The sequence below is a fragment of the Aulonocara sp. 'chitande type north' Nkhata Bay genome, linkage group LG1 (assembly GCF_057382095.1).
Source record: "Aulonocara sp. 'chitande type north' Nkhata Bay isolate Kocher_YH1m ecotype deep benthic linkage group LG1, A_spYH_male_GT1.1, whole genome shotgun sequence".
NCBI lineage: Eukaryota > Metazoa > Chordata > Actinopteri > Cichliformes > Cichlidae > Aulonocara > Aulonocara sp. 'chitande type north' Nkhata Bay.
This window is the reverse complement of record NC_141344.1, coordinates 2,897,033-2,924,307: the sequence shown is the minus strand read 5'-3', so window position 1 is coordinate 2,924,307 and position 27,275 is coordinate 2,897,033. Positions and strand designations below refer to the sequence as shown.

Sequence of the window (27,275 nt, the reverse complement as noted above, 5' to 3'; positions counted from 1 at the left end):
TACCTTCTTAGTTGAGCCCTGGCTAGATGTTGAACAGGCACTATGCAAGGATCTAGAGATTTCAGACCTACCATTTATTAGCTCAAACATCAAAAGACATGAATGCTTTAAAAGTATCAACATCAGCTTTTCTCTAACAGCATGGTGGGAGTTTCTAAAAATAACGGAGTCTTCATTAATCCCATGCAAACGTACACCTATCTGGAATAACCCTGACATATTACAAAACAATAATATGATTAATTTCCCAGAATGGAGTTGTAAAGGAATTAAATACTTAGAACATATATTAGAGGGAACAGAATTTATTCCATTTGACAGACTAGTTGAACAATATGGGATCAACAAGACAAGGTTTTTAGAATATCAACAAATTAAATCCATAGTAAAAAAGAAATTTAACCTCAGTCAAGTTGAATTACAAACACCACTAAGTGCGGCACATTTTCTTACTCTTAAATCCCCCAAATTATTATCTAAAATATACAGAACACTTTCTAAATTAGATGAATCAATATCCCTTCCTACTGCAAAGTGGGAAGCAGATTTATCAGTCAACCTAGACCAAAACTTCTGGTCTCAGATTTGCTTAAAAACTTTTAAATTAATTAAAAATCCCAGTCTGCAATTAATACAATACAAAATACTTCATAGAGTGCACTATACAGGTCATCGGATGTTCAAGATGGGCTTTACATCTTCCAACAACTGCTCACACTGTCAAGGCAATACACCAGACAATTACATCCACGCTCTTTGGTTCTGTCCACCAGTGCAAAAGTTTTGGCGCGAGATATGTGAAGACTTATCAAAATGTCTGAAATGTAACATTCCAACCTCCCCCTTAGTGTGTTTGTTGGGCAGCTTAGATAATGTCACTTCAGAAAAGAATATAGCCCATATGATCTTCACTGCCCTATGCATAGCCAAGAAAACAGTCCTCATGAACTGGAAAAATAAAAATAATCTTAATTCTAACCAATATAGAAATTATCTATTAGATTACATTAGTCTTGACACAGCCTCTGCCACCACATCAGATCAATTGCTCTGGGCCCCTTTTATCAGCTCCATCACCTAGTGGGGGTGGGGGGTCATAGTTTGGGGAGGGGGAGGGTCTGTGCTGACGGACGTGGGTTACTGACCTGGCAACCTGGCTGCCCCTGGGTGGGTCCGGGATGGGCGTGAGGTTCTGGGGGTGCTCCGTCTCTGGGCGGGGGCCCGGGCCGGGCCTCGGGTCCTGGTTGGTGTGTTGCCGGGGTTGTGGGCGGGTGGGTGCATGGGGGCCCGGCCCTGGAGCAGGGTGCCGCCGGTGCATCGAGCCGCCTGGGGGGCTCTTCAACTGGTGGGGGGGATGGTCACATCTGGCAGGAGCTTTCTTCTCTCAGGAACTCTCTGCAGGAGGGGGAGATACAGGAGAGGTGGAGGAAGATCTCAGCCTGGGCGTTTACCGTCTTATGTAGTCTGGAAGATGTGTGGTTGGTGGGGTGGGTGCAGTTTTCTCTGTGGTGGGGTTGGGTGGACTGTCCAGGGCTCTGTGGAGCCGGGGGGCGCTACTGCACTGGGCCCCGGTCTGATGGGCCTGGGCCCCCCTTCCCTGGCGGGTCGCGGAGGGTGGGAGTGCCTACTGGGGTCAGCGGGGGAGCTGGCCCCAGGGAGGGGTTACCTGCCCCTCCCTTCCTTCCCTCCCCATCTCCAGCTGCCTCCCTCTTCCCGCTCCTCCACAACCACCCACACATGCAGGGCCTTGGAGTGGGGGTATGTCACCAGGGTGCAGAGGAGGCTACCCCCCCCCCCCCTGTCCCCTTCTGGCTGCCTCTGCCTCAATTTTATCCCACAACTTAGACATTCACATTATTCACACTCTCATTACACATACATATAGGATCTTGGGGGTGGGCACAATCACGGAGTCCAAATCACCATCAGGGTGTATACCTCACCCCTGACGTCGTTGCCCACCTCTCAATTTTAAATACACTTAGTCATTGAGGGTTAGCAGGAGGGACTATGCGCTTACCTGCTGCTCCTTGGCAGGTAGCTCCATGCCCTCCTGGGTTTTAATTGCACCTTAGAACACATATGCATCAACACTACAATGAGCGGGTGGAGGGAGGTTTGGAGTCTTCTCCCACCCCCATTCTCTGCGGCCTGCTGGAGCGGGAGGGCTAGTAGGAGGAGTTGGCCGTCCGACTGCGGTCTGGGGTGTGGGGCCTCCCTGCTGCTGCGGAGTCGGGGTGGTCTGCCTCTCCCCACCGCAGGGAAAAGGGTAACACCACCTGGGTCTGGGTGCAATTCCCCCCTCCAGGGGCAAGGGTACCTAGACCCGGTTTGTAGAGTACGCTTGGGGAGTGTGATTGTGTGTACAGCGTCTCTTTATGTCTGTCTCCACGTTGGTTGAGTGTGGAGTGAGTGCATATGAGAGCATGAGGGTGGGAATGGATGTTTGTGTCTGTGTGTGCCTGTATGTCTGTGTCTATATGTCAGGTTGGGTATCAGACGCCACCTCTCTGGGGACACCTCAGGCCCTCCAAGGTTTGGAGGCCTATCTCCACCCACCACCACTTCCCCTGCCGGTGGCGGACTCCCTCAGGTGTCGGTGTGTTGGTGGTTCTTTGTGTCTGGGGGTGGGCGTCCGGGTACACACCGGCTCACTCCTTGGCGGCCGCTTGTCGGGGCCTGGGGCCTGGGGCTCGCTCGGGCCCCTTTGGAGGTGGGGTGCCCCCGGCCTCTCGGCCCAGGGCTCGGTCACTCAGGCGCAGCTGGGGGCCGGCGGAGCTCACGGGCGCGTCACTGCAACCCCCCCTGGCTTCTGCTCCGCGGCTGCTGAGTGAGCCCTCATCTGGGACTCTCCTCAGCTCTTACTGGAACAGTGGCGCGGCTGCCCCTCTGTTGGTCTTCCATGGTCTCTTGTGTTCTGGGGGCCTCTGGATGTCTGGAGTTTTGATCTCCTCCATACCCGCTTCACACCCTGGAGGACGGGGCTGTGGCCCCCCCACACTCCCTAGCAGATCATTACATGGAGAAACCTTTGGAATGCAAGCATGCTGACCCACACAGGTATGCACACATGGGTATTCACAGACGCGGACTAAAGCTTTCTTGGCTGCTGCCTCAAAGCACACTGTGCGCTGTCTATCTTGCGTGCTGCACAATATCGTTTATTACTTAGTAAATACTGATATCTATGACTAGCTAGTTTATTGTGATGGTGCTTTGTTTTCTCTATTATTATGTTGCTCTTTGTTGTTTGCTGTCTCCTCTGTTTGTTTGTTTGTTTGTTTGTTTGTTTTTCTCTCCATACAGGTGACCCAGGAGTTTTTTTTTTTTTGTCTCTCTTCCCCCCCCTTCTCACCGTCTCTTCTCCCCTTGGGTTTTCTTTCTTTCTCTCCCCCTCTCTCTCTCATTCATTCCCCCTGTCCTATTTATTAAAAAAAAAAAAAAAAAAAAAAAAATGACAAAGGATGAACTGAAGCTCTGCCATCATGTAATGTCGCATACTGCTGTTTCTGATGTCATTTAAAAAAAAAAAAAAAAAAAAAAAAAAAGTAAGAGCCAAACAGGATGGGAGGATCTGATTGGTTCTTTGTGCCTTTTTAAAATATTCATCCTAATGAGGACAAAGACACTCTCGTCATTTCTTCTTTTGTTTTCATGTCGTCACATTTATTTTGCAGTCTGAGCTCCTCGTTCTCCTCTCTTCCAGCTCGCACTCCTCCTAAGATGTCGGAGCCTTTTCCCGCTCCTCCAGAGGACGGTGAGTCCAGCACAGCTTCACGTTTCTGTGAGACATCAGGAGACGACGCGCCTCCGACGTTTCAGTTTATAGATGAAACACGAACAATAAATCACGTGTTCGACAGTGAAAAACACACGACACAAAAACACACGACAGAGGTGTTTCAGCTCCTGTTTTGTGGTTACTGGGTCGTTTCCTGATGATTTCTTCTTCTGCTCAGAGTCCATTTTGGCGATCAGCCGGCAGCTGAAGGACATCAAGTCTCATTTTCCTGATAAACAGCAGGTCAGTGAACGCAGCAGCCGTGTGTCTGTGTGGAAACATGGACGCCTTAGGACAGCGGACTATAAATGCAACGAACCTATCAGAGCTTGGGTTGGGTGAGAGCTGAAACATCCTGAAGCACCTCAAAATTAAACTCTGTGACGGCCCTGGCAAATCTACACATCCTAAACAAATCTCTGCACCTGCAAGCCGCTTTGCAGCCCACCTTCTCCTATTCCGCCAGCCTGAGGAACTGAGCAGGTGTCAACAGGTGACATCAAGTCGGAGCCAATTACTGCAGGTAGAAATGATCATTCACCTTTTGTCTAAAGCCTTCCTGACTGATGCGATCCTTAAATGTGATTTAAGCTGTGTGGGAACATTGGAGGCATAGACAGGAAATGAGGTTTAATCACAAACTCAGCTCAGTTTGTCCAGTTATTTGAGTCTGAAAGTGGTGCTAGGGGAAAAAAGTGGTTAATTCAGTCATTTTATTAACGCCCTTTAGATTAACTCAACTCACCTCTTGGTCATGTCATTTTCAAATCTACAGTGATGGTGTGTCAAACACTCCTTTTTACTGCTCTTTTAAATATTTGTGTCCACACGATGCCGACGTGTGCGTTTGTTCTGGAGCGTTTATTAAAAAGTAATTACAAAACAAAAACAGCAAGCAGAGTTTGATCATCAGGTCAACACACAGCAGCTCATCGCGTTTCTAAGCATTCCTGTTTACTACAGCTACAGCTAACAGTCCACTTCGCACCAAGTCAACAGCTACACGTGTTCTGTCTCAGGTCAAAGGTCACCAGTGGCTTCCTGGAGGTTTTTGTTTTCTCCAAACAGGTGAAGAGACGACAGCAGAAGCACACAGAGAAGAAATGAGTTTAGATACGATTCGAGTCTTTTTGTTCTTCAAGCTGAAGGAAGTTTGAAATAAAAGGAACGTCCACCGGAGCAGAAGACTGAGACGCGATGTACAGATTTCCTCGTATTGCTCACGTCCTATTGGACAGCTTGGGATCAGTGGAGTACCCTGATTGGATAAAGGAGGAAAGCCTCCAGAAACTACAGATGGGAACACAACACACATGAAAAAAAACCTTAAAATTTATCTAAACTTTATGAAGAAAAAAAGTACACTTTAAGGTTTCAGCCTGAAAATCCTCCATCGAACACGGTGCAGAGAAAAAAAGATTAAAAACAGATGGAGACAAAAAAAATTAAATTTGGATCTGTTACAGGAAAAATGTTTCTATGTTTCTTTACCTTCTTTTAAATGTGCAAGCATGCCCTTTTGCCTATGGTTAGATTAGTTTAGAATTATCTTTTTAGACTTTCTCAGCAAAGACATACTGTTTTGGGACATATTGTTTTAGATTGTTTTATCTCTCACAGCCTTCTCCCAGCTCTCTGCTGACGAGACTAGCGCCACATATGGAGTTGTTTATTTTATTTGTTTTGTATTTTCTTATCCTGTTCTCACTGTCTTTCCTATAAAAATTACCAAGCCACTGTGCATGGTGTGAGTTGTCCTTAGCAGCTCACCCGTGTACACGTTTGATAAAGAAAGTAACTTTGTCTCATTGTGTCTTTATTTCTCCTGGGTCTTTTACAGAGTTTTCCCCCAACATTTCTTGGTCCTTCGAGCCGGAGCGCCTCCATCGTGTCCCATCTCCGTGACCAGTCCACGTTGCTCGTCTGTCGACAGCCCACACACTAGGTGTGTGGTCAAAGACCAAGGGCGTTAAATTCGAGTCTTGGCCAACGTTCTTAGAAAGCGACCCACGGTGGTGGGGCCCGATCGAGGTGGACCAGACCCGGCGACACTGACCAGGTAGATACAGACACACTGACACAATCTTGCGTAAAATCGTATTTTAAATTCAGGGAATTTAAAATAGCGAAAGCAGCTCGTCGCGACTGGAAGCTCCCCACTTCTGTGGGTTTAAAGTAGCTCGTCGGCTGGTAGCTTGGAGCTCGTCGACTGGAAGCTCCCCACTCTTGTGGGTTAGGTTTGGAGCTCTGAGTAGCTCCCCCAGCTGGGTCAAGGGAATAAGTAGCTCGTCTACAGAAAGACTGGCAGCTCCCCTTATTATAAGGGTTCCGATCGCGCGAATAAGTGTGAATGTGAATGTATGTGTGTATTGTTGTAACTAACGGAGCAAGCTGACTTTTCACGGTCCAATAAGAGACTGAGCCGCTCCTACTGTGTTTTTCTTTCACTGCTGTTCGCTGAAGTGCTGGTGGTTTGGGAGAACGGTCGAGTTTCGCCTCGTAAAGTTCACACCGCTTTTGGAAATAGTCCGAAAGTAGAAGGGCGTGTGAGCAACCACTCTCATTCCTCATATCAGCGAAGGTGGATAGCAGCTGTATTGCCAGTGTATAAATAAAAATAAATAACTAAATAAATACATAAGTAAGATACACTAAATAATAAAAATTGAAAAATGGGGAATAAAACCTCTAAACCTCTTGCCAATAATGGGCAGTATACACAAAAGTTCATTAATGACGAACAATGGATAGAAAATAAATATCCAGGTGCAGGAAAAATCAGCGCAAGGAGATGGCGTAATCCTAAAAAGACGTCATGTCCTGGGTGGGAGGGTACGTGCAGCCCCGCAGCTTTAACACAGCTCAAAGATAGCTTATTAAAGGAAATAAGTGCAACCACAAATCTTAGAAAGAAAGGAAAACGCACAAGTGAATTAACTTTCCTAGATGCATGGAAAAAAGAGCAACAGAGACGTGCTGAGAATAGAGAAAAGAGACAGAATAAAAAACAAAAGCAAAGCTGTGAGGTGCCTGAAGCAACGGCTGCAGCCCCTCCCCCCTATGTTACTGCCTCTGCATCAACTCCCAAGCAAACAGACAAAGATGCAGCTGTGAATAACCCTTACGGTTCAGTGCAGGCAGATTTAGCTAAAATGTCATTAACACATGCACCTGAAGCAGATATAGGGGAAGATCATGTAGGCAGGGAAACATGGCCTGACCCCCCAAGCCCCCCAGGAGTATTTCCATTAATAAGTTCACCTAACCCCAGATATGGTCAGCCGATTGGACCTATGGGGCATCAAGACGCACACCCCACAATTCTTGTGTTTAGACCATGGTCACATGAGGATCGCAAAAATGTTCTTAAAGATGTCCCGCCCCTGCATGACGGTTTTGACACATGGAAGAGAGCAGTTGAAGCAATTAGGACTCAGTGGTATTTAAACGGTCATGAAATGTACCAGGTACTTCAAGATCTTTTAGGTTTGAAGTTTGGCTCAGTGAAAGGCTCTTTCACTGGGGGGGCAATTAATAATCCTTTAGATTCTTTAGTGGTCGGCAACGGACCACAACCCCTGCGTGCAGGTGACCCTGAATTAGAAGGCCAACTACATAATTTCTATGAACGTGTGAAACTACAGCTGGCCCCCAAGCCAAACTACAATAAAATAGGAGAGGTAAAACAGAAAGAAAATGAAACTGCATCAGATTTTTTAGACCGCCTGCGCCCAGTTTTTAGGCAGCATTCAGGTTTAGATTATGCCGATGGCGATGCAACGCCATTCCAGCAGCAATTAAAAAATGCGTTTCTAAATGGCCTGCTCCCACCAATCAGAGCACATGTAGAGAAACATTGGGTCACAATGAACACTGGCAACCTGCCAGATGCCCTGTTACATGCTGAGCACGCCACAAAAGTGCACAAACAGAAAAATAAGGCTGACGTCTTCACCATAGATTCAGAGACAGGTTTCCTTGCATTTTCGGGAGGCTATCAGAGACAGAAAGGGAAGCAAGGTAATCGACAGCAAGGCCGCAGACACAGAAACAGAGACAGCAGATATGAAAGAGACAATGCCTGTTTCAACTGTGGAAAACGAGGTCACTTTGAACGAGAGTGCAGAAGTAAGCCACAGACACATAATAGTAGGAGGAACAATGACAGGCAAAACAGTGGCGAATCTATGGTAAACAATGACATGTGACTAGAAAACACACAAGACATGAACATTGATGAGGGAGGGGAAGTTTTTAACATAGAACAATTGCTATTAGGGTCAGAATACAAACCAATGCTGCTAATTCATGTGAACGGGCAACCAATCCAAATGTTGTGTGACACCGGAGCATGTAAAACGGTTCTAAGGCAGCCGCCTAAAAACTTACAGTACTCAAAAGACACATTAGTTGTGAAGTCAGCCACAGGCCACACCACTGTACAACAACTAACTGCCCCGTTAGAACTAATGCATACCGAAAGTGGCCGCAGGTGCTTCATTAAATGCATATATGACCCGTCATGCCCAGTAAACCTACTAGGAAGAGATGCTCTGACAGAACTCAAGATAGGCGTGGTACCGGAAGAGAATGGCATGATTGCTGAATGCATGCTAAATGACAACACTCCAGAGCCAGATAGCATTAACACGGCACACAGCAGCAACGTGTGTCTCTCTCAAGGCTACGGTGTCCCACATTATTACTGGACTCTTGAGTTGCCCGAGCTCACAAAGCTACACAATGTGGCCCGCAAATATACACCCCCCACATCCTATTTCCAGAAACCCATTGACTATCACAACACGTTGAGATTTAAACAAACTCCAGGCCCAGACCCACTTTACGATCAGCAAGTGTGGAAGCTAGGACAACAGAGTTTGACTTTACAACACCTGTATGTCACAAAGTCGGGAAATGCAGTGTGCTCAGTAATCCAATCAGCAGCCGTGAAGGCTTTGAACCGCATGCCTAAGCCACACGTGTCTGTAGCGCATGACTATCATTCAGACTGGAAGGATTTAGGAAATGTGTTAGCCAGGGTTGAAGCAGACACTTATGAAAAAACGGAAGACACTCATGAAGGCTGGCTTCAAGGCCGCCGGACGGGTTGTTTCCGACACACACTGGGTTGGCTGGTCGCAGTCAGGCCCGCTGTACACCTAGCCGATGCCGCTGAAACACATGCACAATTAACTGAATGACATCAGGCAGCACTAGCTCAGCTGCCTAAAACTCTCTGGTCTACAGGCCCTGCTGATGTAGGCCTTATAAAAAATGCAGATGAAGTAAGAGTAAAACCTCTCTCAAAACACAGACCACTGATATCTCAATACCCACTCACTACTGAGGCTAGACATGGCATTCGCCCAGTGATAGCAGACATGGAAAAGGCAGGAATTTTAATAAAAACAAAGACAGCCACCTGTAACACTCCTATCTTTCCTGTTAAAAAAGCTATCACGGGTGCATACCGTCTAGTACATGACCTGAGAGCTATAAACGAAGTGACTGAACAAATCCCACCTGTGGTTGCTAATCCACACACTGTTTTAAATCAGGTCACACCGAACGAACAGTGGTTCTCAGTAATCGACCTTTCAAACGCTTTTTTCTCAGTTCCACTACATCCAGACTCACAGCCATTGTTTGGCTTCACCTTTGAGGGTCAGAGGTACACATACACTCGTTTGCCCCAGGGTTTCCAGAATAGCCCAACCCTCTATGCAGAAGCACTGAAGAAGTCAATGTCTAGCTGTAAGCTCCCACAGCTAGGTCAATACTTGCTGTATGTAGATGACATTTTAATAACCGGTCATACACAGCAGGCGTGCAAAGACAACACACTTGCTGTGCTACAGCATTTGGCTGAACAGGGCCACAAAGTCTCAAAACACAAACTGCAGCTGTGGAGTGATAACGTTACATATCTCGGACACACACTCACAGGCCAGGGCAAAACACTGCTGGGAACCAGAAAGCTGGCAGTGCAAAACACACCCAAACCTAAAACAAAACAACAGATGATGAGTTTTTTAGGTTTGTGTAATTTCTGTAGAGCTTGGATTCCAGAGTATGCACTAACAGTTCAGCCACTCCAAGACATGATTTATGGCAAAAACCTTGCTTTGCGCGACACAATAACGTGGACGGTAGAGGCAGACACAGCATTTACTAACCTAAAGGTGGCTTTACAAACAAATGTAGTCCTGGCCCTGCCTGATTATGACAAGCCTTTCGTGCTGCATGTTGATGGGGGGGCCGGCTACATGAAGGCAGTTCTGACACAGGCTTTTGGTGACAAACAGCGCCCTTTAGCATTCTACTCGTGTAAGTTAGACGCTGTAGTTTCGGGCCTGCCGACTTGCGTCCAAAGCTGTGCAGCGGCCACAGAAGCAGTAAAGAAGTCAGCAGACATTGTCTTAGGGCACAAATTAGTTGTGAAGGTCCCGCATGCTGTCACATCTATACTGCTGCAAGCCAATCTCTCTTACCTGACTCATGCCAGACAGCTATCGTATGTAGGCATTTTACTATCACAGTCTCACATCACACTGGAAAAATGTGGCACACTGAATCCAGGGACTCTAGTGAGCACACCAGCTGATGGAGATGTGCACAACTGCCATGCAGAATTAGACAAAGACACCAAACCCCGCCCTGACATCCATGCTGAGCCACAAGCTGGTTTTCGTGATGTCTTTGTGGACGGATCGGCCTCTAAAGACAACACAGGCCGTAATTGTGTAGGTTACGCAGTAACCACAGACAGTAGAATAATAGAAGCAAAACCACTTTCTTCTTCATATTCTGCACAGAGCGCTGAGCTGATAGCTGTTATTCGTGCATGTGAAATACACAAAGATAAACAAATAAACGTTTATACAGACAGCCAGTATGTTTTCTCTGCTGTGCATCATTTCGCAAAGCTCTGGCAAAACAGAGGAATGATTACATCAACCGGTAAACCAGTCCAGCATGCAAGCCTCTTACAACGACTGCTGACTGTAATAAATTTACCACAACAACTCGCATTGTGTAAATGTGCAGCACACAAAACTGATAGCTCTTTTATTACTACAGGCAACAATTTTGCTGACAGTGCCGCAAAACAGGCGGCACAAAAGACAAACATGACACTAATGGCAGTAAACACGCATCAGATTCCACTGGATGTGTTGCAAAGTGAACAAAAAGCAGCAAGCACAGCAGAGCAGGCAAAATGGCTAAAACACGGTGCAGTTCTGACAAACGATTTAATGATGTGTTATGGCAAGCCAGTGTTGCCAAAATCGCTCCACAAGATGGCAGCATTAGTGACTCATGGCTGTACGCATTTGTCATCGGGGGGAATGACCTGTATTGTCAACTCTCATTTCTACACTGTAAATTTTGAAACTTCAGCAAAACAATTTGTCAGAACGTGCATGACGTGTCAAAAATATAATGCTCAAGGTAACCTGCGACCAAGAAGAGGCCGTTTTCCAACTCCGCCTCATCCTTTTCACACAATTCATATGGATTTTATTGAACTAAGCGAATGTCAAGGGTCAAAATACGCCCTAGTGGTTATAGACGTGTTCTCAAAGTGGCCGGAAATCTATCCAGTGAAAAAGGCAGATGCAATTTCAGTAGCAAAGTGCCTGTGCAATCACTTCATACCCACATATGGCATTCCAGCTTTGATACGATCAGACAACGGCACTCATTTTGTAAATGATGTCATCACTAAGGTCTCTGAAGCACTCGGTTTCAGCATAAAACACCATTGTGCTTATCACCCTCAGAGCGCAGGCCTTGTAGAGAGAACTAACGGCACTATAAAACAAAGGCTCAGGAAATGCATGGCAGAAACAGGAAGGCCGTGGCCTGAATGTTTGGGTTTAGTGAAAATGTGGATGCGCTTAACACAAGGCTCCCATAAACTAACTCCATTTGAAATCATTCATGGCAGGCCGTTTCCACTGCCTATTACCAGTCAACCAATAGACAAAGCAATCAGAGAAAACACATTAGCAGAATGGATGTCTAAGCTGTTAGAAAACAAAGAGATCATTGTACATAATCAACAACCTGATGATGTTTCTCCAGTGTCTTGCAGACTAAAGCCCGGTGACTGGGTTCTGATCAAGGTGCTCCAAAGGAAAAACTGGAGCACACCCAGGTGGGAGGGGCCATACCAAGTCCTCCTCACTACACCGACCGCTTGCAAAATTGCGGAACGACCATCCTGGGTCCATCAGAGTCACTGCAGGCGAGTCAGTGAAGCCATCTAAACACAGCTGACGGCAGGTTTGCCTACTTGTTGTGATCTCGCCCGGTGGAGGGGTCAGCTTTCCTGGCCGGGGGGTCTACTCGCGACAGGAGGGCGTGTTCCGTCGTCATGAGGTGGTGGCTCTTATCAACTGCAGCGGCCCTGACCATGGCCGGGCTCCTCACCTTTGCTTCCGTGAGGGACAACAAGTCACGCTATATGGAGAAAAGGCAGACACTGTATGACAAAGGAAAGTACACCAAGTTTCCCCATGGATACGCCACTAACTTCTGGTGGCAGTTTATGAACACTACAGCTCATTTGAATAACAAAACTGACTGCTATGCATGTACCCATATGCCCCTATCCTCACAGACGTCTGGCCTGTGGCCGTACAGCATACCTGAAGATCGCAGTTGGTGTCTGTTGGGCCTGGCAACACATCCAGGCTACGGTACTCTTTGGTCCAAAGCCAACTACAGCATCCCAGCAAAAGCAACCTGGAGGTCATCATCACTCACAAATGTGAACTGTTCCGGACAGACCTACCTACTGACCTGGCCCCAAGTCTCAGACACGCTGCCTGATGTAATTCTACTGAACAAACTGAACGCATCACAACTGCCAGTATGTGTGATGAACAATGGATCACGGGCAGTGGGGGAGCTGCCTACTCACCTATGTAAGTCCATATACACTTTCTGCCCACCAAGGAACGAGAGGAAGTGTATGACCTGTTCAATCAACGCCACCTGTGCCAGTAACACGACGCTGATGGGCCTAAACTGTCGCTCCGACTACAGCTACCGAATGCCACTACAAACAAAGACTCAGTACCAGACAGGATGTGCACGGACGGCACCCAGCAGCAGAGGAACCAGAGTTTTGGCTGACTGGTACTTCCTATGTGGCAACAAGGCTTATCTGTCACTCCCTGAAGGTTGGGGAGGTCTGTGCGCCCTGGTGGAATTATCAGATCACGTTTTCTTCATGCAAAGTGTTGCACATCACCCAAGCAGCCGGCAGAGACGTGAAGTGGACATCGCCTCCCCCAATTCTTTCGGCATTACCGTGGACACTGGAGTGCCGGGAGAGTTTCGCATCTGGGGAGGAGGAGTGAAATTCTTACAGAGCTTGATCCCCGGCATTGGAGTTGCCGAGGTGCGAGATCATGTGGAAATCAACCGATATGCTCTGCTACGACACATCAACTTGACTAAGACCCTGGGAACCGCCTTAGCAGGAGAACAGCAGGCCATCAGAACGATGGTGCTGCAGAACAGACTGACACTAGACCTGCTAACAGCATCACAAGGAGGAGTTTGCAAGCTGATCGGGGAAACATGTTGCACTTTTATCCCTGATGGATACGAAACTGGAGGAGACATTTATGAAGCTTTGCAGAATTTGACCGCTCTGCAAAAATATGTCACTGAACACACACCTGGAGCAGCTACAGCACAAAGCTGGCTGGACTGGCTGTTCAGCGGTTCATGGCTGGCTGCTGTAGCAAAGCCATTTTTCCTTCTAGGTCTCATCATGATAGCACTGCTCATATTAGTGTTGTGTGTGTTGCCATGCCTAAGAGTAATGATTTCACAGATGATAACAACTACAATGACTGCTTATGTTGCCGTGCCTGAAGAAGAACAACATCCCGTTGCAATTCTGTTAGAGGAGAACTTGTACTAGCTGCTAATAAATGACGTGGTGATTAAAAATGACTTGTCAAGTGATCATGCACTGATTAAAACATTAGTAGGTTATGCAAGTTTTCATACTTTTATTTTTTGAAGTCTTGACTTTTAAACATAAAGTTTTTCATTTTGAATATAAAGTTTTCATGCTTTTATTTTATTTTTTGAAGTCTTCAGTTTTAAACATAAAGTTTCCATTTTAAATATGAAGTTTTCATTAGTTTACACATAAAGTTTTCAATTTAAGGTTTGCATCATTTTAAGTATAAGGTTTTCATGCTTGTACTTTTAGAAGTTTTAAGTTTTCATTTCATAATATAAGGTTTTCATCCTTGTATTTTTTGAAGTTTCCATTTTATAATATAAGGTTTTCATCCTTGTATTTTTTGAAGTTTTCATTTTACATATTAGGTTTTCATCATTTTTAAAATATAAAGTTTTCATTTTACTTTTCATTCTTTTATTTTTTGTAAGTTTTCGTTTTAAAATATAAGGTTTTTATCCTTTATTTTTTTGTAGTTTTAGTTTTATTATTTTTTCCACTTGTTATTTCATTTACTATGATTTTCATTTCCTATGTTTTTCTTTTTATTATTTTCTTTTGTTTTATTCTTTAGACCAAATGACTGCCATTTCTGCTATGCTGACATTTTGAAAAATTAAAAATTGTTTAAGATACTTAATAAATAATCTTCACAGACAATTGTTGTATACATTTAAAATAAGTTAAACAGGAGGGAATGTTACAGGAAAAATGTTTCTATGTTTCTTTACCTTCTTTTAAATGTGCAAGCATGCCCTTTTGTCTATGGTTAGATTAGTTTAGAATTATCTTTTTAGACTTTCTCAGCAAAGACATACTGTTTTGGGACATATTGTTTTAGATTGTTTTATCTCTCACAGCCTTCTCCCAGCTCTCTGCTGACGAGACTAGCGCCACATATGGAGTTGTTTATTTTATTTGTTTTGTATTTTCTTATCCTGTTCTCACTGTCTTTCCTATAAAAATTACCAAGCCACTGTGCATGGTGTGAGTTGTTCTTAGCAGCTCACCCGTGTACACGTTTGATAAAGAAAGTAACTTTGTCTCATTGTGTCTTTATTTCTCCTGGGTCTTTTACAGAGTTTTCCCCCAACAGGATCACAAAAAAAACAAAAGCGGAAAAATTCATGTGCCCGTATTCTCCAAAAGAAAAAAATTAAAGCATGTCAAACATAAATATACAAACACATTATGCATCTATGCACATCATCAGCCACGTTCGGGTTAGAAAATGATCTAAAAGTTTAAAGTGCAACAAAGAAACAATGAGAAATACTGATTGGAGAGCAGATACTGATTTCAGGGTTAATAAGGATTTTTTTGAGTCCCGACGGAGGAGCGCGAGTCCTGTCAGCTCATATCAGACGTCACAGCAGTCCAGACGTTTGGCCATCGTCTCATAACAGTCTGTCCAGATTTAAGACCGTCCTGTCCTGTAAAGTTTCCATCGGTCTTTGATCGCTTTTGCCGCTCCTGTCGTTGGCTAAGAAGGAAATAAATCCAGGAAGAGCAGCAGAGGCCTCAGGGTGCTGGCTGACACCCTGCAGCGACGGCGCGGCGTCCGTCAGGCCGTCAGCTTCAGTCGTCCTGCAGAGAAACGAGAGCGTCAGCCAGCAGTCATGTGACCCTTTAACTCACCATGTCCACACTACTGACAATAAATGTGAAAACATGTTGTTTCTCTTCATTTCGCTCTTTCTAGAGCTGATCACAAAGTTCTTACACTGTGAAGCGACTTCGTCAGCAGTTTACAAAGCATCCCGACAGCTCCTGCAGACTCTCCTCTAACGCCTCTGCACGGACCACAAATAAAACAGACACCTGTGCTGCCCTTACTAACCTCTGCTCAGAAGAAAACAAACTGGCTTTAAATATTTCTCTTGTGTACCGCTGACATTTTTTTAAACCACCTCCCAGTTTTTACCAGGAATTTAGTCTGGAAACTTTTTAGATGAGAATTATTACTGGTGCTCAGAGCAGAGTCTCCATCTACACCACAGAAATCTTCAAGTCAAAGAATCATTCAGGTGTGTTTTTAAAGATAAGTTGTGTGTCCTGAGCAAAGATCACGTCTGCGTTTGAACACCGACAGACGTGATCTTTGCTCAGCACACTGGCTTCCTCCAACTTCTACATGAAACGTACAATTAAAGTTAAAGAGTTAAATCTGGCCAGTTTCATGCTTTTTACAGTCATGGTTCAAGAACCTCATGATAACACTTCCTGTTCTAACCAAAAACACAGAAACATGGAGGATTTTACTCCACAGTCATCGGGTCGCTGCTAATACAGGAAACAGCAGCACCTTTGCTAACGTTACCTGAAGATCGACTCTGAGGCCAAGTCTTCATGTCACATTTGTTCAATTAGCTTCTGGTAATCAATACGATCTCTCACCGAGCATTTCTGTCAAACGTGGTCCCAGAAAAACCAGCAGGAGTCAGTCGATCTACCGAGGCTGAAACCTCAGACTGAGCCTGACTGCAGTGTGAACGAGCAACAACCAGAAGTGTTCCTATCAAACTGACACAAACAGTGTTTTCAGATTTATCAGTGCAGACATGGAAGGAAGGAAGCAATCCCACAATCCTCTGCTCATCAGCGAGGACGCTCAGCCAGGCCACAGAGCAGCGAGGGGGAGGGACGGGATTTATCCGGACACCAGCGCACTCAAACACCCACCAACAGTCGGACGTCACGAGACCGTAACAGAGAGAGGCGGCTCGTTTGGTTTTAGCTGCTGCAGATTCAGAAATATGAGTAAATAAAAAAAGCTGCAGGTGTTTTTATCAGTTTCATCTGAGAGCAGCACAGAGAGGAGGAGGATTAGAGACGGGATCACACTGCTGGCCTCGCTCCATTAAGGACTAAATGCTTTATAAAAATAAAATAAAAAACCTTCCAGCTGCTTCCGAAGCCTCTGAGTGCTTTTACGTCTCCATAATGGCTTTTTGTAACCAGACCTGACTGAAACTGGAGATCGTCACGTGGGGTTTATCGTCCGTCCTTCTGGACACTAAAGACAACTTTATTTTAAAAATTAAACACCTGATAAGACCTGAAAGGAGCAACCGAGGCCATAAACTCACCAGAAAAGTATTTACCTGGGATACAAATCATATTTTCAAAGCACTTCTTTTTCAAACTGAGGAGTCGCCCCCTGCAGGTCATCAGAAAGGATGCAGGTTTAAGCTGCTTTTGCACTCAGTGCCTTCATCGTTTACCTTCTTTATTATTCCCAGATGTTAATGTAAGAATCATTTCTCATCTTTAATTTATCCAACTCGTCCTGCACCTCTCTGTCCTGGGATGAGATGAAACCTCAAACGTGTAAATTTCTGGTGACTTGAATTCCAAAAGAAGCTGATGAGTGATAATACAAGACTCCAGCAGCCGAACAGGCGACACACACACACACACACACACATTCTGTGGTTAGAGGTGAGGAGCATTAGATGGATGGTGGAGGAGACAGGGGGAGGGGGCACCATGCCATGCTGAGAGCTTCCATGCCAAGCTGTCCACCAATCAGAATACACCCCCACCTACCTGCCCACCGTCCCCCACCAATGGGCTGGCTCTGTCTACCTGTCTGTCTGCAAACCAACCAATCAGACCACAGAATGAGGACACAGAAGAAGAAGGAGGAGGACAGACTGACAGCGGGCGTTCCTGGAAAATTCCTCCTCCACTCTTACAGCTCAGACCTGCGATGTTCAGGAGTTATCATCATTATTATTATTTACGCTTTGTTTACGCTAAGCTTTGTTCTGATGTTGTTTCGGAGCTCGTCTTCATTTCCTCAGACTTTTTCTATTCTTTTGTATTTTTGATGCGACAAACATTAAAAGCACGATAAGTGACGGTCTGAGACTTCATGCCGTGGCGAGAGGACGAGGAGCACCTGGACCTCACAGTCTCACCGACTCTCGCTGTAACGACTTCCTCAGAGGGTTTTAAATCCCTCTGCTGACACAGACGTCTGTGTTTGCACAGATAGTTTCAATGCTCAGAACCTTTCCTCTGTGAACGTGTCTTAAAGCGATCGTAGAAAACAGGCGAGAAGCTTCAGAAACCGAGCCGAGCTGCCTTTGTTACAAACACATACACAATCTCTCTGCCACTGATGAAACCAGCTCCATTATTCTGACTGTTCTAAGACCAAAGAAGCAGAGTTTAAAGTAACATCCACAGAATAAAATCATGGAGGACGGACTCTGTGAGCTGCATGTGTGAATGTCTGTCCCCTCCCACAGCCAGTGGCGTGGTTCCACCTCTGAGCACAGAGGTTTTGTGGTGCTGTGTCTTTACTGGGTTTTTTCCTGTGAAAACATGTGGAACTGGTTTGGAACATCGTGCAGTGGTTGTTAGTCCTCCACACTGAAGGGAGCCAGCTAGGGTGCTTTGGGGGTCCGACCAGAAAACCTGCAGCGCTGCAGGTTAACTGTTTCACCCAGGACAGAACCAGGACACACTGGAGAGGTTAAAGCTCGCAGCTGGGTGGAAATTCCCGAGAAAATGTCTGAAGAGAGGAACATCTGTTTTCCCCAGCCACTAAGGATGGATGGACAGACAGATGGATGGAGGCATGGGTGGATGGATGGACGGAGGCATGGGTGGATGAATGGAGTTGGGTGCCGTGTTGTTGGAAAAGAGATTGTGTCTCCAGGTTGTGCACGTAAACACAGCGTGTGTGTTATCGCTGCTGCTCTGTCAGGGTCCAGCGGAGGGTTTAAAATCGAGCGGCGGACAGAAACAAGCGGACACACGGACGACTTCGGACGGAGACCAGTTCAGCAGCTTTCTGTTCTGGAGGGATCCGCTCCTGACCTTCAGCGATGAGCTGCTGGGTTTACTGGTGAGTTGAAAGGGAAGAATGTTTTCATGCTGGGAGTCTCGTAGAGCAGCTTTGCATGATTCACAGTTCAGAATAATCCTTTGTGTTCCTCTGAGCCTCGGTTCAGCCCCTCAGTGAGCGCTTGTGGCTGAGTGTGACCGGCTGCAGTTTGCAGGAGACCTCGTTCATATTTAAAGGAGCCTCCATGAGACTTTGAGGGCTGCAGGCGTCTTTGTGTTTGCATGGTTTCACACGCCAGTCAGACTCTAGTGCATCAGTGCATTACCCTTTTATTTCTGTTGTTGTGTTGCAGCCTCTGAACTTCATGTGCATGCCCACCACCTCCACCTCCTGCAGCACATTTCAAGAGAAAAAGTAGTTCAAGTGTGATCTGAGGTCTTATTCTTGTAATGTGTAAATAGTGAATCGTGTGGAAAACGTTCCTGACGTTGATGGCGTGGGATAAACAGGGTTTCCTCCTCAACATCTCCCCGTAGGAAAGGATGCATGTGAGAGGAAGCAAGGAGACAAAGGAGGAATTTTACATCTCTCACTGAGTCATAACTTCTGTCACCTGTCAGACTGCAGTGATGATGATGATGATGATGATGTTTGTTTACAGAAAGAGGGCAACGAATCACCACAGACAGAGGAGAGGGCGGAGCAAAGGGCGTCGGCGGGCCAATCGGACGACGAGGACAAAGAGAACGAGCCTGATGACGAAGATGACGAGGAGGACGATGACGATGGAGGAGGATGGATCACTCCCGGTAACATCAAAGAGGTGAAAATGGACTCCGCTGATTGGACGGCTCCAGCTGACATCAAAGTCGGCTGTCTCACCACCGACTTCGCCATGCAGGTAACGGATGCAGACGGTGCATTCGCTGTTTTTCACCTTCTGTCTAAAGGTTTGTGTGAATGGTTTCAGTAAACCGCTGCGTGAATAAATATTCTCCTGCTTTACGCCGGACTTCAAAAAGCTTTCGCTGTCTGTGTCCCAGAACGTTCTCATTCAGATCGGACTTCACGTTCTCTCTGTGAACGGGATGCTGATCAAGCAGGCGAGGAACTACATCCTGAGATGTCACGCCTGCTTCAAGTGAGTCCGAACAAAGTTAACAAAACCTCTTCAGGCTGAAAGGGAGGCAGCTCGAATCCGTTCCAGCGAAAAATACAAAACACGACATTTAAAACATTTAAATTTATATCAAGAGTAGAATAAAGGTGCTGAACAAGTGAAAATGTCAGGACTGCTTTATTAAAAGAATAAAGATAAATTAATACATAAATAAAATGGACAAAGTCAATGAAAGGAATAAAATAAATAAATAAATGTATTAAATTGCTGCTTGAGTAGGTTAAAATAAAAATAATAAAACACAGTAAAAATGATGCTTACATAGAAAAATATAATAAAGGTGCTCCAGAGATACAGATGTAAATAAGGTCAAAATAAAACATCATGTAAAAATCTGAATATAATCCATTAAAGTGGCTCTACACCAGGGGTGGGAGGGCCGGCGTCCTGCAGGTTTTAGATCTCACCCTGGGTCAACACACCTGAATCACATGATTAGTTCATTACCTGGTTTCTGGAGAACTTCAGGACATGTTGAGGAGGTCATTTAGACATTTAAATCAGCTGTGTTGGATCTAAAACCTGCAGGACTCCGGCCCTCGAGGCCTGGAGTTCGCCCACGCCTGCTTTAAGAAAAAGCACAGATGTTAAAGTGGATCAGAACGATGGAGCGTGGAGTGCAGGGTTGGAACAAACCTAACATGAGAGGACAGATGTTCCTCAGACGGACAGATGTTAGTGACCTGTCCTGTTCTTAGAGGCTGTAAGGAGAATAAAGCGAGGGGTTGCCCGTCCAGGAGCATTGACCTGTTAAATGTTTCGATTCCAGGACGACGAGCGACATGAACAAAGCTTTCTGTCCTCACTGCGGGAACAGAACCCTGAAGAAGCTGGCGGTGACGGTGAACGAGGATGGCAGCATGCAGATGCATTTCTCCAAAAACCCCAAAGTGTTGAACCCCAGAGGGCTCCGGGTGAGACGCGGCGTTTTATCACTTCTAAAATGACTCTGCGTTCGCATCTGCAGCGTAAATCGTTTTTTCAGACCGCTTCAGTTCTGCCTGAGTCGGGTCTAAACGTCCTAAACATGACCGCTGCCGTCTTGTGTTTCAGCACACGCTGCCTCTGCCTCAGGGGGGGAAACACTCCACCAACCCCCAGCTGGTGGAGGACCAGCGCTTCCCCCAGCAGAGGCTCTCCCGGAAGGCTCGCCAAAAGACCGATGTCTTCAACCCGGACTACGTGGCCGGAGCGTCGCCGTTCTGTGAGAACGACATCTACAGCCGAGCCGCCAACCTGCAGATCAGAGACGGCCAGTGTGGCGGCGGCAGGAGGCGGGCCAACCCCAACGCCACCCGCAGGAAGTTCATCAAGAAGAAGTAAAGATGGCGAGCATGCATCGTGTTTAAATTAAAGGACCGGACCGTCATTTCCCAAATCATCCATCGGCTCACGTGCGACAGATTAACTCACCAGGTCTTCTGGTGCGTTCATGGACAGTCAGACATCCAAGACATGAGGATTAACTACAGCTCTAAACACGGTGTTCAAAGCAGAAGAGACGCGCGTGACAGCCAGAGGAAGTCGATGACACTCGGCGACACACGGGCGAATTAACTGCTGGCAGCACGAGTGACTCTAACAATACCAGCTCCAGATTATTACAGATTACATAGCATCCCTTATGGAACGAGCCAGAATAATAAATACATTAAAAGTGTGTGAAATTTCACATCGGTGTCTGTTTCTGCTCATTACCTCCACCACAGAGGCAGGAGCGCGCTCGGTCTGCAGGGCGGCGACGTGATACAGAGATTCTGCTACATATCAGGATTTCTGTGAGTGAAGAAGGAAGAAATAAAGCTCTGCTCCTAAACACTCGCTGCTGGAGACGTTTCTCCTCCAGTCGATTAGATGAAGGATGGCAGAGGTGGATGAACATCTGTAAGAGCAAACGGCAGTACTGAACGGACCAATAACGGTCACTCTGGGTTACACGGCTACAGCGTGCAGGTGCACATCAGGTTCAGGGTTTAAACAACGACTAAGGTGTAAATCCTCCTTCCTTCAAATTTTGCCAGACGTAATATTCTTATTAAAATATTTGTTTTAGAGAGCAGTGAAACCTTTCACAGCGAGTCTGCTTGAACTACGTTATAGTTTCCAGCTCAGTGTTTATGGCTGATCTTCAGTATTTTACATCTTTATGATAAAAACATCATCATGAGAAACATTTCTAACTGTCCTGTAACGTCGGGGTCCTGCACTGAAAAACGCAAACCGACTTCTCTGCAGTTTTCACTTTGTAAAGCCGGACCAAACGTGACCCTTCAGTGGGCTGCCTCTGGGGCCGAGGGCCACATGTTCGACATAAATAAACTTTATTATTGATTACAATTTCATGCTTTGGCGTGTGGTTAAACGGTAACACCACTGTGTGCCGCATAGTGCTGGACCTTTTATGCCTTTATCTTCTCGTTGCACCTTGTGAGTCACTGAAGTTGTGCCAGAAATGCTGTGTTTCTATGGTAACACAGCATTACATCATTGAATTGTCCCGTCGCCGTCTGACAGTAAAATTACACAAAAACCAACGATTCAAACACGACGCAGAGGGAGAACATGATCACTGGAAGGTTTATATTTTTAAACAGGAAAATAAGACCTAACAGGCAGGTGTAGTAAGGCTGTTAGTTGGTGGAAGTAGCGTCCACGAGGTGCTCACCTGTAGATCTGTGAAGGTGGAGATCCTTGAGTTTATCTTCAGATATTCCAGACAGGTGGAGATCAGCTCAGACTGACCGTGACTGTGCAGAAACTGCAGTACGCTCCTTTAAACATGAGACTGACTCGTCAATATAATTGATCTTTATTGATTTCCAATGAATCTTTGAATCAAAGTGAAAGATTTAAGTGTCCAGACAGTTTAACAAACCCACCATGTAAATCAGACACAGCTGACGGACTACAACTCCCAGCTGACGGACTACAACTCCCAGCTGACGGACTACAACTCCCAGCTGCCTCAGCAGAAAAAGCTCAAAGATGAGGCCGACGCTGGATGAAAATGCAGAGTCAGTTTCTGCCCTTCAGGACTTTCCTATAATAAACCAAACTTTTGGTTTTCTCACATTTCTGACACGTTACCAGGAAAACACAAACATTCAGTTTTTCCTTCTTAAAGGACGAGAACGAGCTGAAGATCTCCGGGAGCAGAGTTAAAATCAGGTGGACTCCATCATCGATGGAAAAAGAAGCAAACTAAACTATTTGCTTATTTTCCTTCTATGTTAGTGAGTAAACCTTTAAATAAGAGAAGAAATGTCACCATTAAAGCCTTTTTCTCACATATATAAAAATATTTTAATGCTTCAGTTTTGACAGATGTCCGTCACAGGATACAGTTTAGAGCCAGCGTTTCCTCGCCTTCACTCCTCGTCCTGCTTCGGCTCTTTAAACTCTGTCTTTGTCAGTTCAGCTCCGGGTTTGGAGTCTCTGACATCGGATGGGGTCGGCGCCGGTTCTTTGGGCTCCATGTCAAACGTCAGGCTGCTCAATTCTGCCGTAATGTCGACCTCTGGCACCGGCGGCTCCTTCTGAGGAAGCAGGAAGTCCAGAGGCTCGAGGACTGTGGCGAGGTCGATGGAGCCCAGATGGCCGTACTTGTGCAGCTGGGTGGGAGGAACACCTGCGGAGAGACAACAGATTTGATTCAGACCAAACTCTGCTGCTCAGCACTTCTTAAGCTATTTTAGCCATTACAAAGAATAACTTTGAGAAGAGAGTCCAGGGCAAAAAAAGAAAAAGAGGTTAAAGATTTTTTTTCTCTTTTAAACTAATTTTGTGAAGTTTTCTTCTCATTGACTGATTGGACCAAAAGTTTAACTTTACTACACAAAAAAAGCTTGTGTGGTGATTTTGTGGTTTTATTAGTGCCCCCTACAGGCTGAAGCGGTCATTACTCCAAATTCAGACCATGGTTTCACAAATGTCCCAGTGGCTACGCCCATCTTTTATGTACAGTCTACCATTTACGTTCATGCGGTTTCCAGCCCGAGACCGAAGGTGACCAACAAGAACAACAACGCAAGGACAACAGTTTAAACTGAGACCGCATTATTGGAATAACGGCTTCACTTCCAGGCCCGTCGTTAAACGTCTTCAGCATCACCGCGTCCGTTTTAAACGAAGAAACAAACTCAGACGTTGCTGCGAGTCCTCACCCAGGATGAGAGCGAGCTGAGCCGGTGGAAACAGGACCTGCAGGCAGCGGTTCAGGAAGGGCAGCAGGTCTTCAGCGTACGCACAGCAGAACTGAATAAACAGCTCCTTCTCCCGGCTGCTGAAGGCCGTCTCCTCCGCCCGGTGAAACACCAGAATCTGACGGGTCACCTGACAAAAAACGACACCGTCAGCAGCTGTTAATCCAGCATCAGTCTGACTTTAACCCAGATTACACCAAAGATCCAGCTGCTCACCATCTTCAGGGCTTCCTCCAGGCATTTGGTGACATTCTCCACCACTCCGATGGGGCAGCAGAGGCGGAGGTCGTTGAAGGCGGTCAGGATGTTGTTGAGAAAGCAGGCGAGCGGCTGGAAGTCCAGCAGGGACATTGGGGGCTGCAGGGTGCCGGGCTGCGGGGCGGGGGCTACGACGGGGATGGTCCCTGCCAGCACTGAGGGCAGGGCGATGAGGGTGTACAGGTTCATGTCCTCCTGGAACTTTTCCACCGCCTCCTTCACGGCTCCGCGGAACGTGTCCACCGCCACCCGCTGGAACATGGGCGCCAGCTGCCCGCGGAAGTCCGCCCCCACCCTGCTGAAGGACAAACCGAAGTACATGCACTGACCCAGCAGGGAGTCCAGGCGGCTGCCCACACCCCGCTGCAGGTCCCTCTCTAAGGTCTCCAGGAACTCTGCCACCTTGTGCACCACCCAGCCGTGGAAGATGGCGCCCTCGTTCACAGCCATGAGCCCACCGGCGGGGGGCACTAGCGGGTCCTCGTCAGAGAAGATGGCTCTGTACTGGGTGATGATGTCAAACATGTGCACCCTGCAGGCCTCGATGGTCTTGGTGATGTGAAAGTAAGCATCGTTTTCAGGGATGGCGGTGAGGATGGAGTGCAGCCAAGTGCTGCGAGCCTGCAGGAACTTCACCCGCAGCTCCGCCTCCGTGAACACGTCCATGCGCCGCAGGTAACCGATGACGCGGAGGCACACGGGAAGCTGGGAGTTGCTGCGGAGCTGCTGCAACAGCTGGTTGAGCATCAGCTGAGCCGACTGACGCACTTCACGCACGATACCCTAAAGATGGAGAAGGTCAAAGGTTAGAGGAGCCGAAACATTAGATGTTCTCCACAGTGACCTTTTCTGTTTTATATCTCAGCAAAGAGAAAGTTTCTCAACTGTTTTTCTCCAGTTTTTGTCAATTTAGAGTTTAAACTAGCGATTTCCAGCCTGTACCTGAACCTGAGCCCCATCAACAACCTCCCGCAGTCACATTTTAGCTTTTTCACCTTCTCTGAAAGCCTGCTTTATTCCAGCTGGCCAACACCTGGAAGCCTGCTGAGGGGCAACACCCAGAGCTTGTTAGCTGTGCACGTAACAAAAGAAAACTGAGTATTCAGAGCGGTCTGGAGCCTGAGCTCTTTAATTCTCTTCACACGTGTAATTGTTTATTTGAACATTTTTTCTCCAACATCACACGACAGAAAATCAAAGAAAAGTAACGTTTATTTAGCCCTAACAGTTCATTTTCCTAAATAACATTTAGAGTTTAATTCAGGCAGTAAAAAAACCCCAAACACACCCGCTTTTTGGTCAGCCTGGTCTGGACTCACCTGGATGACGGGCAGCGACGAGTGTTTCTTCTCCAGCCTCTTCACGTATGCCGCCAGCTCCAGAGCCTCTTCGTAGTAGCCGTTGCGGACGCAGGTGTCCATGAGCTGAGGAATCTCCAGAATCTCCAGGATCTCCGTGTGGCGGTTCAGAGTGAGGCTGTTCATCCGGCGGCTTGCTCCGATCTCCTCCGCCTCTTTCATGAAGTGCCTGAAAACAAAATGAGCCCCCAAAGCTCAGAGAGACAGCACAACAGCAAAAACACAACTATGTGTAACACGTAACACTTTATAGCTCTAAGAACCTTTTATTATCTTTCATTAATGTTCCCAGTCTGTAGTTTTGTTCTGGTTGTGGCTAAAGTCTGGCTGCCTGTTTTTTATTCTGAAAGGAGGCTGACGAGCCAGCTCAAGGGAAATTAATCTGCTGCTGTTTTATTCCCAGTCAATTCACCTTCTGTGGCATATTCCTAAGAAAATAACTAAGTTATTCACTTTGTGATCCTACAGTGAGCTACAATAATAATAATCTGCATCTCTCTCCTTGATCAGTTCATCCTGTGTGCTTTTTAAAAAATATCTAAAGTTTTTATTAACCTAACAGTAAATGATGACACTTTTATAGACCCCAGTTTCCTCCTGCTGACATCCCCTCCACAGGGAGCCACCGACCTGCAATTCTCTCCGAAGCGGGGCAGCTTGTCCAGCAGCCGGGACACGCTGCTCTCCACCCGCCCGAAGTCCCGGTAGATGTGCTCGGTGCAGTCGGCGGTGCGGATGAAGGTCTGGTAGTTGGAGAAGGCCAGCTCCCGGGTCTGCTGCAGGATCTGAGCCCGCTCCTCCGCCAGCCTCTCCGGCTCCCGACCCAGCTTCTCCACCCCGAAGGAGCTGAGCTCCGACAGGTAGGCCGCGAAGTCCGGGTTGTCCCTCCAGCTGTCCGGGAAGCTGTCCTTAAAGATGGACGCCAGGATGCTCTCATCCTCCACGTCCACCGCCGCCATGTTTACCGCTGCAGGTTCACGGAGTCCCGGTTCACAAACTGACAGATTTCCTGGTTGTAAACAACCGGAACATCCAGTGCTGACGAACACGTCCCGGTTCTTCTTCTTCTCCTTCTGACGCGTGTCAAAAAAGCTTAAAGGTGAAATACTGCCACCTGCCGGTGTTGTGCCAAAAAGTCATTTCCGAAGTTTCTTTGTTTTTGTTTTGTTTTGACTGTATACTATAATAATAGGTATATATGAAATACATAGAATATATTTGTGACTCTGATTTATTGAGTTATTATATCTATTTTGTCCTTTTTGGTCACTTAAATCATGTTTCTATAACTGTGACGTTACATTTGTTGGCCACGTCTCTCTGGAAAAAGACATTTCTGTTGCTAAAAACTGATAACTCAGCTATTATCAAGGCAGCTTCTGCCTTGAGATAGGATTTCTTTTTTTTTGTGGAAAGTGAATGAATTATTCATGAGAGAGATGTCTAACACTTTTTTCACAGATTACAGGCCAACAATTAATTTATGACTGTTTAAATGTTTTTGCAAATATCACCAACACCAATATGAATAATTACTAGGATACTGATTTACCTGTATAATAATATGATAATAATATTCTAAGTACATTACAGTACAGTAAGTATATATGATACTGTAATAGAAAAATTACACACACTCGTTAACCTCTCAGTGAACCTCTGCACCAAAGCCTAGTGAGGCTAAAAATAGCCTAAATTAATTTA

The 27,275-nt window shown here is 46.3% G+C and overlaps 4 protein-coding genes across 5 annotated transcripts in view; 3 read left to right on the top strand and 1 right to left on the bottom strand.

The window, feature by feature from the left end:
* The window catches only part of LOC147338496 (uncharacterized), a 59,257-nt gene extending 53,499 nt beyond the window's left edge, over positions 1-5,758 (top strand). The window contains exons 34-35 of one of the 2 annotated variants that reach the window (XR_015129177.1): positions 3,960-4,304; positions 5,622-5,758. Coding sequence is in view for 1 of the 2 variants with exons in the window: in XM_086293370.1 (XP_086149496.1) it covers positions 3,960-4,123 (164 nt within the window). In the remaining variant the exon portion in view is untranslated. Of the gene's footprint in view, positions 1-3,959; positions 5,580-5,621 lie in introns of those variants that run through there. The other variant, XM_086293370.1, reaches the window with a different exon arrangement.
* Positions 4,624-26,869, bottom strand: LOC147338493 (conserved oligomeric Golgi complex subunit 8-like). Its single transcript, XM_086294634.1, has 6 exons — positions 26,202-26,869; positions 25,533-25,740; positions 24,172-24,996; positions 23,917-24,085; positions 17,325-23,381; positions 4,624-15,362 (listed from the first exon to the last, which is right to left on the bottom strand). The coding sequence occupies exons 1-5, from the start codon at positions 26,528-26,530 to the stop codon at positions 23,122-23,124; spliced, it is 1,791 nt and encodes a 596-aa protein (XP_086150760.1). The 5' UTR covers positions 26,531-26,869; the 3' UTR covers positions 4,624-15,362; positions 17,325-23,121.
* LOC147338495 (uncharacterized) lies at positions 12,165-15,900 on the top strand. Its single transcript, XM_086294941.1, has one exon. The coding sequence runs from the start codon at positions 12,165-12,167 to the stop codon at positions 13,725-13,727; it is 1,563 nt and encodes a 520-aa protein (XP_086151067.1). The 3' UTR covers positions 13,728-15,900.
* Positions 17,271-21,425, top strand: LOC147338494 (RNA-binding protein NOB1-like). Its single transcript, XM_086295876.1, has 5 exons — positions 17,271-18,633; positions 19,235-19,474; positions 19,617-19,714; positions 20,523-20,667; positions 20,807-21,425. Exons 1-5 carry the CDS (start codon positions 18,400-18,402, stop codon positions 21,074-21,076), a joined length of 987 nt encoding a protein of 328 aa, XP_086152002.1. The 5' UTR covers positions 17,271-18,399; the 3' UTR covers positions 21,077-21,425.
* Positions 26,870-27,275: the final 406 nt, after the last annotated feature.

What these genes read in the sequence shown, in the direction of transcription:
- LOC147338495 (XM_086294941.1), top strand. Translation starts at nt 12,165, where the DNA reads ATGAGGTGGTGGCTCTTATCAACTGCAGCGGCCCTGACCATGGCCGGG.
- LOC147338494 (XM_086295876.1), top strand. Translation starts at nt 18,400, where the DNA reads ATGGAGTTGGGTGCCGTGTTGTTGGAAAAGAGATTGTGTCTCCAGGTT. An exon ending in CCACCGACTTCGCCATGCAG is followed by an intron (nt 19,475 to 19,616) that starts GTAACGGATGCA and finishes TCTGTGTCCCAG; the next exon opens with AACGTTCTCATTCAGATCGG. An exon ending in AGATGTCACGCCTGCTTCAA is followed by an intron (nt 19,715 to 20,522) that starts GTGAGTCCGAAC and finishes TTTCGATTCCAG; the next exon opens with GACGACGAGCGACATGAACA.
- LOC147338493 (XM_086294634.1), bottom strand. Translation starts at nt 26,530, where the DNA reads ATGGCGGCGGTGGACGTGGAGGATGAGAGCATCCTGGCGTCCATCTTT. An exon ending in CGTCGCTGCCCGTCATCCAG is followed by an intron (nt 24,997 to 25,532) that starts GTGAGTCCAGAC and finishes CTCCATCTTTAG; the next exon opens with GGTATCGTGCGTGAAGTGCG. An exon ending in TGGAGGAAGCCCTGAAGATG is followed by an intron (nt 24,086 to 24,171) that starts GTGAGCAGCTGG and finishes GTTTTTTGTCAG; the next exon opens with GTGACCCGTCAGATTCTGGT.